Source organism: Zonotrichia leucophrys, chromosome 15, assembly GCF_028769735.1.
Source record: "Zonotrichia leucophrys gambelii isolate GWCS_2022_RI chromosome 15, RI_Zleu_2.0, whole genome shotgun sequence".
Lineage (NCBI taxonomy): Eukaryota > Metazoa > Chordata > Aves > Passeriformes > Passerellidae > Zonotrichia > Zonotrichia leucophrys.
In genome coordinates this window covers 5,753,165-5,765,650 of record NC_088185.1, presented here as the reverse complement: position 1 = coordinate 5,765,650, position 12,486 = coordinate 5,753,165, and the positions used below count along the sequence as shown (strand labels likewise).

Here is a 12,486-nt window from a genome sequence, read left to right as displayed (position 1 = left end):
GAGCAGTGTTAAAATCTGATGCACATAAGTAGCTGGCTCCCAAGAGCAGAGGCATCCACATGGAACCATGAACACTTCCATGTCTTCCTGGGTATAAATTCTTTGAAGGCAGGGATTTAGGAGAGCAGAGCATCCCCTTTATGGTCACACTGCAGTGTGTGCTGAGGGGCCTCTGAAGCTCTGGCACCTGGATGGATTTGCTAAAGCATTTGGCTGTTGTGTTGTTCCTGCCTGTGGAAATATAATGTGATTTTGTGGCTTTTAAGTGATATGCCAGTGTAATTATGGTAGTGGAAAGAGTGACTGTGTGAGTGTTATTGATGAAAACAATCAGGAAGTCTGTCCTTAGCGGTGAGATTTGAAAGTGGTCATGGTGGGAACTTACTAGCTGTGGAATATGGGGATATGGAACTTACTAGCTGTGTGTTTTCAAAAGGAAGGCAAAGTCAGGCTAGTGAGAAAACTTTTTTAAAAATCTCAGATGTGACTTGACTTGGCACAGGTTTTGGTTTTGTAACCAGCTTTCCAAATCACATATTGCAACCATGATTTCCATTTCAGTCCACTTTGCAAGACAGAAACTGTGCACTTTGATGGTGTTTTAATCCATGTGTCTGCCCAGTGCATTCATAAGATTGCAAAGGTGCTCATCAGCATGAAAACTGCAATTCCATTTAGTCCTTGCTACCACTGTTCCTCTTCAGGCTTTGACTCTGTTTTCAGCAGGCAGTGGGTTTGGTTTGTGCCTCTGTGTGTCCTGTGAAAGAAAAGTCTGGTAACAAATAACCCTGTGACTGGTTTTGTGGTTGGTGTAGCTGAATACTTTCTGCCAGATCTCCAGAGGGATTAGAGATTTTCAGCATTAAAGAACATGTGTACCCTGGTATCAGTGAGGATCAAGCCCTGGCATTTCTCATGTTTGCACTGTATGAATAAATATCATCAATGTGCAGAATTGGGTGAGGCATTTGGAAAGCAGGGTCCAATTCCTGTTTCCTTCTGGGACTACACACAAGATGTACTTCTTTCCTAAGAATTTTTCTATTTTAAGCCTGATCCTCTAATTTCTTGAACACTGACTGTGATTCTACTCAGCCTTGCTGGGAAGGAGCAGCAACTGTCCCTCACACCAGTGGCTCATTCATGGGCAGTCATGTCAAATGTGCACCATAAAATGTCACATCAGCTGTTGTGAGCTAAGTGACAAAGGGGACTTGGCTTTGAAGTGCTAACAAAGGTAAAGAAATAGCAAGAACAAGGTGTCAGATTTTGTAAAGATTTCTGATGCACTTTAAAGTCGGTTCTTTCTTCCCCCCCACGTTAATACTCTGAACTTCAGAACAATTGATGTTCCCCGAGCTGGCTTCTGCAGGCAATCCATTTTCCATGTTTGACATTTGAGATGGAAGATGTCTGTAAGGTGAAGATTTAAATGAGGATTGTTATTTTGACACGCTGTGTCCATTGCGTCATTTTCCATTCGTGTTCCTGCGAGCGCGCTGCCCAAAAATGTCCTTGTCATCTGGCACCACACTGTGCAACAAAGGGTCTGTTTCACAGGGCTTCTCATGAATTTGACTATGCATTGAAACAAGCTGGGTTTTTTAATGCATGCTGTATCTTTTTTTCCCTGCGTTTTGGAACAGCCAGGAAGGTTTCTGCTATTCTGAACTCTGGCTCTGACTTGTCTTCCCTCACCTGCTGTGATTATGATGGACTGCTCTGCATTTGATTTCTTGATCAGCAGCCACTAACATGAGAGTCATTAGTCAGCCTCACCCAGCCAAGCACTGCACAGCTTTCCATTTTATCTTCCTCCAGCAGCAGTGGTGCATTTCATTGTTGCATATGTTCTCACTTACTGCTTTAATATGCCATAGCTTGCTACCAATAGGGATGTGCATGTACATGCACTGCATCAGCTGCTCCAGAGAGTGCCAGTGCCTTGCTCATGGACATAAATTAGAGCTTGATGTGCCCCCAGTGAAGTGTTTTGTGCTGCTGCTTCTATCTGAGACTGTGTGTGCCCATCTCATGTGCAGCAACAATAATGATGAAGCCAGTCTGAGCCCTCCCTGCTCTGGGAAGAAATCCACCTGAGCTCAGGAGGTAAAGTCTTTCATGATAAACCATGCTGCCATGTAATAATAAAACTGGGGAGTGTTTATTGACTGCTCACAGCCATCTTTTCAGTTTCTGGTTCACAGGAGCCTGTAACAAAGCAGTTTTGCTTTTATTTGTCCAGGTTCTGATGTGTGTCCTGCCTGTTCCAAAAAAATTTACTTCCACAGGGCATCAGAGAGTTATTCTGCATCCCTATTTGCTCTGCCTTTCTAGATGAGCATTAGCTTGTCATTTTTTCTTTTTTTTTCCTGTATCTCCTGAGCAGCAAATCTGTCCTTGAGTTCTGTTCTCAGGGCCTGGTGTGACTCTTTCTTGCAGGAAGACATGAGCTGTAAGAAAAATAGAAATACTTCTGCAGGTACCCTGCAGGTTTCCCCACTTACATGTCAGACCAAGGCTGAAGTGCTGCTTAAGAACCTGAATCAAAGAAATATCCTGCTGGGAGAGGTGGAACACTCAGAGATTGAATGTGTCATTTGAAACTCCTTGTCTCTCTCATTATACCTGTATATATACATTTATGCTTATATATTTATTTATGGTTCTATTTGCCTTTGAATTTATGTGGTTATTGTGAGTGTTTGTCAGTTTTCCTGGAAATTGCAGTTGGCTGCTCAGGAAACTGTTTCAAATGTGACCTGATTGCATTGTGCACATATGTACATATAAATATATATAAAAATAAATATATATAAATATATGCTGGCCTTAAGGCAGGAGAGAAGGATGCATAAGGCAGAGGAAGACTGACTGTACCATGTGCAGTTTGGTCCCCATTCCTTTCTCTTTCACTGGTTCTTGGTGAAGCCCCCAGGGGAAGGAGGGGGATGCACCTGGCTGGAGAAATGGGTGTCAGCACCTGCTGGAATTTTACCCACAGAGCTCCTGGGGCTCTCACTGACACAAACCAGTCCTGACTCAGACCTGCAGCAAATGCAAATGCTTTTCTTCCCTGGCCAGTGTGCCCCATCCCATGGCAGGCACTGCCCTCGCACCCAGGGCAGGGAGGGAGAGTTCACCACCAGAAACCTCTCTGTGCCTCTTCCCTTCCCCAGGGCATTCCCAGAGAAATGTTTCCCTCACGTCTCCTCTGCTACAGCAGTACAGGTAATTCCCCCTGCACAGCCTGACTGTGCTGTATCTTTCTCCTGTGCAGAATCAATACAACTCTAGGCTGCATTTTAAGCTTTTAGCTGCAAAACCCATTTTGCTGTGTTTCCCACATTATCCTTTGAGTGCTCCTGTTGATTATAATTAATCCTTATAACATCCTCCACTGTGTCAAGGAATATTCCACAGATCAATTAAGTTTCACAACACCTTTGAGGTGTTGGTAAAAAACAGTACACTTCTAATTGCTGCTTTCTCCTTCTGGAAGTGTCTCTGTTTTACTGGAGAGTGCATGATTGAGGGAAAAGGTTGTTTTATATAAAGCAGGTTCATATCTTGTGCTCTGAAGCTGTGAAGTGCTGGGGGCGCTCAGATTCTCATGTGCTGCCCCTTGGGCAGTGAGCAGGGGGTCAGAGGTGCCAACACATCTGCTTTGGCTCATGTGCCCATTTCCAGCTTTCTGCTGCACTGCACTAAAAGTGGTGGATGGACTGGAGTATTTCAGGTTCTGGAAAAACTGAAAAATTCCAAGTGAGGGCCTGGAGCTTAATTCAAGCACATTTTTTGAGAAGTGTTTGTGATAGGTCCATGTGTCACTGAAGTCCAATATAAAATTATAAAACCTGGATGTGGTTCCTTCTGTCATTGTTCTGATGCTGTTGCTCACTCCTGAAAACATTTTTTTTTTTTCTGAAAAAGCTCTGAAAGCTTGTGAAGTTTATATTTGAATATATATAATGAGAAGCAATAAACCCTAGAAGGAAGAGAGGGAGTTGCAAAGACTCAATAGCATTTGTTTGTGAGTGATGATTATGTAGTTGCATCTAAAATGTATTTCCCATTATTGTTCTATTAACAATTGAGGGGTTTAATGGACAGAGCCTAGAGCTGCAGCAATCCATCCCCCAGAGGGAGAGATTCCAGCACCTGAGAGCAGGCTGCAAAGCCTGGCACTGCCATTCCTCATGGGAGCATCCTCCTGCTGTAAGGAGCTGCCTCCAGAGCATTTCTGTGGGGGAGACAGGGCTGGAAAAAAGAATGAGTCTAAGCCCAAACTGGCATCTCAGTTTTGCAAAGCAGTGATGCCTTGATCCAGTGAAGCTTGTGTTTAGTTTTGAATACATGAAAAGGAAAATGAAGAAAGTGGTGTGTGTTTCTCTCCCTCACCTCCTTCCCTCTTTTATCATGGGTAAAACTTTAAAAATATACCTGAAATATTCCCTCCAAGGCTTATTTCATTGCAAAGGTACTGGATTTCCTTACCTTGGTTGTGTCTTTCTTTCATTTTAGTTCCAAGACCAAATGTATTCCTTGTTAGCCTAAGATATGCTTTTCAGTGGTACAAGATGTGAAATCAAGATGCATGTAGGATATGTCTCATCCTGGGTACAGGAGAGCTCTCAGCTTTTTTAGGCAAATCTGTTTCCAGGCTTGGCTCTGGGAAATATAATCAAGAAGATACATTTCATCAAATAACTTGAATTTATAAATGCAAAGATCCTGGTGCATAAATATATGCATCAGCAGAGGATGGAAGTGCCCAGCCAGGAGTATCCTGTGTGGTTTTTTCAGAGCTTTGAGACCACTTCTAACTAGAGACTGATTCAACAGAAAGTCTTCAGAAATTACAGCATAAACAGAGAAGTATTGGAATTTCCTGCATACATGAAGTGCCACATGATTGATGCTAATAGGTAAATTTAGAATGTAAACTTGAAAACAAAGAACTGTTTAATCTGTGCACATTTGTTATGATCTGAGGTCTGTAAGAGCCAATCAATGGCTTCATTTTCTGCTTTGATCTCTCTGTGCAGGACACCAGCCATGATTGGATGCTCCTTTGTGGTGGACAGAGAGTATTTTGGGGAGATTGGCCTGCTGGACCCTGGCATGGAGGTCTATGGAGGAGAAAACATCGAGTTGGGCATGAGGGTGAGTAACACAGAGACTTTGTGCATGTGCAAAGGGTGCTGGGGAGCTTGTGGCCCAGCAGAGCTGCTGTCTGACTGATCTGCTGTTGTGCTGGAGAAGTTGATGATCTGGTAGTGACAGTGCCAGTAAATGAATGTTCCTGGCCTTGTGAGCCTTGAGAGAACTGAATATGCTTTATTGGCTCACCCTGTCAGTGTCTGAACCCAGTAAGAAAGGTTTTCCCCTTTCCCAGTCTCTTTCCTGGTGCAAACAGCCTCTGAGTCTCCGTGTGCTCATTGCCCTGAGCTGAGGTTGTACATTTGTGCTCTGACAGATGCAACACCTACAGAAAACTAAGGCCAGGCTGGTAGAAGTCACTGTTAATGTTCATCATGCACACATTATGAATGCTGGGGTATTTTACAACTCTGAGGAACCTCCTTGTAGAATAAGAATGCAGGGTGCAGGTATTCAATCCTGTTGGACAGGTCATGGTGAACAGATGACTTTGGAATATCAGTCCCTGTGGCCTGGACCTGAAGGAGGTTTGATACCTGTGATCCCTTGACCTTGGTTTCAAGGTGGTGCTTGCCAGCAAGTCCTCCTGAAGCCCAAGGAACATGTCTTTGCTTAGCATCTGAAAATTAGGCCACTTAATGTTGCATGAACAGAGTTTCCTCATTATAAAGCTGACTGTTTAATTATTTTCCCTTTACTCTTTATCTCCTGCTCCCCAGTAACATGTCCCTGGTGCATGTAATGTGCTCATTAAAGCATATATTCTGCTTGTGGTGAAACATTGAACATAAAATTAGTCCACTCTTTATATCTGGCTCTTCTTTTTTCTGAAATGGCTACAAACTCCTTCTCACCATTGGACTGAGGAGGAAGGTCACTGCAGCAAGAGTTTATTTTCACATGTGGGTGTGTATTTGTTATTCCAGCATTGCAAGAGGGATGGGTTTGTAATGGGACTGTGTGAATACACTGCTTATACTTTAAGGTTCAGAATTCACATAGGGGACAGAAAAACTGCTACCACAAATCATCCAATTTTCCTTAAGAGGGTCAGGCTATTACCAGGATTGTGTGAGCTTTCCTTTATCATTGTGCAGGGCTTTGAGCTGTTTGAAGCTTTTTCCACATGGCTGCTCCCAGAATAGATTGAACACTCTGGCAAAACCCTGGCGTGGTTGATGAATAAGGCTCCCAAGAAATCTGAAAGCTGTCGCTCTTCCTTAGGCCAGGAGGACTTGCTGAGTACGATTAGAGCTCCTGGTAAACAGAGGCAAAGGTTTTAATAGGATTATGAAATGGCACTTGCTTGAAGAGACAAGGATTTGAGATGAGTGAGGATGGGTTTTCAGGGATAGGGAACCTCTTAAAGCCTGCAGAAAGCTTGGATCTAGCAAACAGCTCTTTTTCTTTGGGGTGTTTTTTTTGTTTTGTTTTGTTTTGTTGTTTTTTTGGGTTTTTTTTTTTTGGTTGGGGGCTTTTTTTCCCTTTCAGAATTGTTATCCCTACTGTTTGGAAAAGGTTTTATGAAAATACAGAGTATGACTTTGTTGTGAATAAGCTGTGTGTCCATAGCACAGGCCTGTTACTCTGTGTTTCCAGCCTGGCAAGTAATATACAGTGTCTGCCTCCTAATTTGCAAATCCTATGTGTGATCCCCTCCTGTGAGTCTTTCAGAGCTGTCAGAAACTAGCAGTGTGAAAATGCACAGGAACCTTCTCCCTTCTCTCTAGGCTATTTATAAAACCACTGTGAATTTACCAAGTTGGGGATTTTTTTAACTCCAGAACCTTCAAGAAAATTGCAAAAAAATCACTTCTTTCCTATGGTCTGGTGCAGTGACCCCTGCAGGGATATTGGGTGCCTGCCCCCCACCTGCAGAGGGATGCCATTGACCATGTGTGAAGCAATGAAAGATAGAAAAAGGAAGAAATACATGAATAAATAAATAAAACCTAAAAATTAATATAATAATAAATAATAAAATGTAGGGAAGGTGGTGGCCCATGCTTGGCTGAAAACAGTCGCTATTTGAAACAGATGTGACAATAATCCTTTTCTACTTTTTTGAAAACTATTATCATGTAACTGCTAAGAGAAAAGGGATTAGGCTTGGAGTGTCTGAAATAGATTACATTGCATCTAGTGAACCCTTGTTTAAATTGTTTTAATAAAATGAAATAGGGAAACTCAGTGAAACTAATGAGCTGATTTGGGAGGATACTGTTTGATAACCCAGCTAATTCCCATGAAATCCATTGTTTATTAAAAAATCATGACCTTGGGTATTTCACTGTTAGCTTTGCCCTTTTCTAAATTCCATAGATGGAAATATTTAAATAATTAACCTAAGAGATTTTCTGTATTGAGTATGAATAAGCAGTGCAGCAACAGACTGGGATTGCCTCCTATGACTATTGGAAATATTTAGGGGTCTGCAGCTCTTTTCTAAACTCCTATTATTTTTTGAGTAAATAATGGTGGTTAGAGCTGCAACATTCTCCTGATGGGGTGACTTCACACTGAAGCCAATGTCTGTTTGCCAAGAGAGGGAGATTCTGGTTTGGTTGAGAAAAAGCATCAGCTCTTCTGGGAAATAAAAGGGAGATGGACACATTTGCAGGTTTGTGATAGTGAGGAAATGGATGGACACTTACATAATGTCACCTTGCTCTGTGTTTTTTAAAGGTGGCAGTTTCACCACAAGGTGGATAAATTGGGGGATTTCTGTTAGAACAAATGGTGCTATTGTCTCACTGTTCTCCAACCAGCTACTGAGGCTGATGGGAGTTATTATTAGCACCTAAACACAGGAAATTACAGCATCCAGTCTTGGCTGACTCCTCTGTGGATGAGCTGCCCTTCATGAGCACAGGCTGAAGAAGACACTCTAAATTCAGGGTAGATATCTTTGCTGCTCCTCAACATCAAATGGTCACTGAGTACAGAGAGATGTCCCAATAGGAAGAGAAATTCAAGCAGTGCTTGAATGTGGAGGCAGACAGGGGTCCCTTTAAGTGAGGGTCCCAAATTATGACCCTGTAAGAAACTGCATGCTGTGCAAGCATCATGTGAGTTCCATTCCTACTGGGAGCTACAGACACACTTAATTATTTAGAAAGGGATCATATAAACATTAAAAGCCTAGTTTATGATTTAACCTAATACAAGCAGTTTATGATGCATCTTTTTATAGTGAGTCATTAATCATTGCACTAAGGATCCCTCTCTTCCTCTGGTGCTCCAGTGATAAGGTGAATGAATTGCTGTTCTTTTCAGTTTGTGCCCATCAGCTGTAATGGTGGGTGGAAAGAGATCAAGCATTTATTTTCAAGGATGCTGCAGCAGAAATTAAGTTCTGCTTCCACCATTAAGAATCCAAACAAATTACATTTTAAAAAATCTGTCCCCACGTTGATAACTGCAAGTAAAACTCCTTTTCTTTTATGGCCAGCATCAGGCTGCTTTATCTCAGCAGCACTGAGTCACACCAGCAGGTGAGTCCCAGGTACCTTTGGCCAGTTTTGTGGCACTGTCAGTGGAATATCTCTGGGAGCACTGAGCTCCTCAGGACTGAAAGGAGCTGACCCCAGCCAGGATCCAGCTCAGACCCTGTGTGCTCTCTGCTGCTGTGCTTTAGCTGGTGATGGAGTCCAGGCTCAAACCACGGATTGTGTCAACAGAAATGCAGTCCCACTTCTGCCTTACACAAGTACTGTAAAAATATCCTGATGTAGATGCACCAAAATCTCTTTATGAGGAAATGAAGCTCGTTACCTAATGGGCTTCCATACACAAGCACATCATTATACTTTCCCAACTTCTGTTATATACCCTTCCTTTACTTTCTTTAAAAATAGATGAACTACATTTTTTTCTGAGCAGAAATGCTAATGGTAGATTGTTGAGTAGTGAATTTTTGACCTCATTTTATTACCTTTAGCTAAAGAGATTTAGATTCCTCTGAGCAGTCAGTGTTTTAAATGCAGATTCCAGACTGGTGTGCTGTAATAAAAATGTCACAAGGTTTATGTATAGCAAACTTTAATTCTGAATTCTGGACAATGCTTTTTGCCCTGTGTGATTCATGAGGCCAGGTCCCTAGTCTTAGAGCTAAATAGAAACTCAGTTCTGGTGAGTTACTCAAAATTCCAGCATTCTTTCACATGTGCTGTGGTAAAATACAAGTGAAAATTGCACAAAAAATAGAGGTTAATCAAAGTGTCTTATTATGGTGAATCTGAAAATACTTCATTTTTATTTGGACCTTTCCCAAGCTATAATTTTTAGTATAAATTAATTCAGTTTTGACTTAAAAGTCTTAAAGCCTTTTAGTTCAAAGACATTTAATCACTTGAACTGTGTTAACAAAACCCCGCAGTTGCTGACATCTGAAAAAGTGGTGTGCTCTGTCCTTAGACATGCCTATTCACACTGGAGTGCAATAAATCAGCATTTTCAGCATGAAGTTAAATGCTATTAAAACGTTTCTGAGCAGTTCTACACTGCCTAAGCAAAATCCTGCTAAGTGATGTAATCTGCTGTTATTGGAAGTTGCCCCAGTGCTGAGGCTGCAGAGATCTCAGTGATAAATCTCCCAGCTCTCACCCTCCAGATAAAGTGTGTGAGTAAAGGTGTCCCCTTTCCCCATCTCCACTTTAATTTAGCACTTTCAGAGGTATTTCCCGAGGTAAAGGAATGCTAAGCTTGTGGAGCCAAGCATGGAGAAGTCATGAAAGGATTGAAGTCGTGGTGCCTGCATTCCATGAATTCCCAGCTCCATCCCCTCTTCAGAGCAGGAACTGGAGCTGCTGGTTCTGTGCTGGTGTGCAGGAGTGATGAGCCAGGCCCTCAGCACATCCCAGCTTCTGCATCTCCTGATTCCACTGGAGCTGCAGAGATTCAGGCAGGGTGGGATCAGGCTTGGCATTTGTGGCCAGCAGTCACACATTCTGTCTGGAAATGGAGACAGATTTGTGGCAAGGCAAGGAGCCCCTGCAGGTATTATATCCCAGCCCTGGAGTGTCCAAAACCCCCAGAGTCACCAAAAACCACCCAGAGGCACCAAAAACCACCCACAGTCACCAAAAACCACCCAGAGTCACCACTGGTGGCTGCCCATGGCCAAAGTTTGTGTCCAGCAGCCACACATTCTGTCTGGAAATGGAGACACACTTTGTGGCAAGGCAAGGAGCCCCTGCAGGTGTTAAACCCCAGCTCTGGAGTGTCCAAAACCACCCAGAGGCACCAAAAACCACCCAGAGTCACCACTGCTGGCTGCCCATGGTCAAAGTTTGTGCCCAGCAGTAACACATTCTGTCTGTAAATGGAGACAGATTTGTGGCAAGGGAAGGAGCTGCTGCAGGTGTTAAACTCCAGCTCTGGAGTGTCCAAAACCACCCAAAGTCACCAAAAACCACCCAGAGTCACCACTGGTGGCTGCCCATGGTCAAAGTTTGTGCCCAGCAGTCACACATTCTGTCTGGAAATGGAGACAGATTTGTGGCAAGGCAAGGAGCCCCTGCAGGTGTTGAACCCCAGCCCTGGAGTGTCCAAAACCACCCAAAGTCACCAAAAACCACCCAAAGTCACCAAAAAGCACCAAAAAAGAGTCACCACTGGGGTTGTCCATGGCCAGAGTGTGCCGTGGCCAGCTCCATGGGCAACATCTGTGCTCACAGCTGGGAGGGAGCTGTCAGCACTGCCAGGGACTCTGATCCCAGCCCTGAGGCCAGATCCCCACCCCAAAACAGATCCAGGGAGAAGGTGGGTAGGCAGGTGAGCACAGGATGATTGCAGTGATAACCAGCACTGGGGACAGGTTCCAATGTCTGACCTCAGCCACATTTCAAAGCTGAGGGTTTCCTCTGTAAAGGGTCTTCCCCACATGAAAGAGTGGGATGTGCAAACAGTGTCAAGCAGAGCTACAGCTAAAACGTGGCCCTGATGAAGTTAAGAGTGCTTGGGTTTTTCTCTGACCAGATTATCAATATAGTCTTAATTGTACTTTTAATGGGATGTACAATCGTGGTTTTGGGGACAGAACCCAAATCCCTCCCTGTTTGCAATTTCTTTGAACCATACTGTCCTCTTTTATTTTCCTTTCTTATTTTCTTCATTATTTTTATTTTTAATAAAATAAGGATAACTTTAACCTTGCATGGGAAACAATGGTTTTACCAGAACACAGTACAGTGGTGCTGTAGCAGGAAATTGCCAGCACAGTACAGGACTGGAGCTTGTGAGTACCCTTAAAAACCCTCTCTAAAGTGGGAGCATTGGAAATGGCTCAGAAAAGAGCATCTGCCCATTTGGCTCCTGTATCACATCATGCTCCATCGAGTGTAACATTTCATGTTACAAACTCTTTCATGTACGAGGACATTATCAAAGCACAGGGCTGGAAATTTCAGAAAGAGATCAACAGCAAAAGAACTGAGGGGAAAAAATTTCTTCCTTAGTCTTTGCCACTTTCTTCTCAGCCCCTTTCCTGCAGGTTTGATCTCAATCTAAAATGTGTTCCTCTTCAGAGGCAAGTGTGAACTGGATGAGAGAGAGAGGGGGAAAATGAAGAGGAGAGTGTTAATTGAGATTGAAATAGGTTTCACTTGCCTAATGATGAGTCTGAACCAAACACTAGAGATGAGCTACAGCTGTTCAGAAACTTTCTGATACAACATATTTTGTGTTGCAAAATAACAGCTAGTCCAGAACTCCAAATGGTCTGTAGAACTCTAAATTTTGATGCTGATTACTGAAAGCTTGCCTTGGGCTGTTTTGTACCCAGAGGTGCCCAACTGTCAGTCTTTAGCTTGGTCCCAGCACACCTGGCAAAAGATTTCTTTGAGTTTCTCTGGAACCATTTTGAATCTCTCTCAGAACTCTTAAAATGAAAAACCAGTTCTGTGGAAAGCATCCTTTTTCCACACAAAAAGAAAGGAAGATGTGAAAGTGATCCAGGATACCGGCTGTTCCCAGAGAGGAGGGATGCCCCTTTCCTAATTGACTTTTTGAGTAGCTCTCCAGCTGGTTCTTGTTCTTTTGGGGGGGTGAGAGGTTTAATCAGGAATCTCTAGGAAACATAAAGAGCTCTCAAGATGGGAGGAGTCCTCTCATCCCAGATTCCTGCAGCTGGAGCAAAGATTTGGCTTGGAGCAGTGTCCTGTGTGCTCATCCCCAGCCCAGCAGCCTGGGTAAGTTCTGGATATCTGTGGGTCTCAGCCCACACTGCTCCCCTTGGCAGTGACCAGGGCTAACATCCTCCCTGGGGAAATGCTTTTCAGCCTTAGGGCTGAGTGCAGGTCTGGAGGTGGGTTTTAGATTTTT

General features: G+C 43.3%; 1 protein-coding gene across 9 annotated transcripts in view; it reads left to right on the top strand.

Annotated features, from left to right (window-relative positions):
• GALNT9 (polypeptide N-acetylgalactosaminyltransferase 9) overlaps positions 1-12,486 on the top strand; it is a 257,312-nt gene that overhangs the window by 186,026 nt on the left and 58,800 nt on the right. For 8 of the 9 annotated variants that reach the window (XM_064726604.1, XM_064726603.1, XM_064726601.1 and 5 more), the window contains one exon: positions 5,049-5,166. In XM_064726604.1, coding sequence (XP_064582674.1) covers positions 5,049-5,166 — 118 coding nt within the window. Of the gene's footprint in view, positions 1-5,048; positions 5,167-12,292; positions 12,354-12,486 lie in introns of those variants that run through there. The other variant, XM_064726606.1, reaches the window with a different exon arrangement.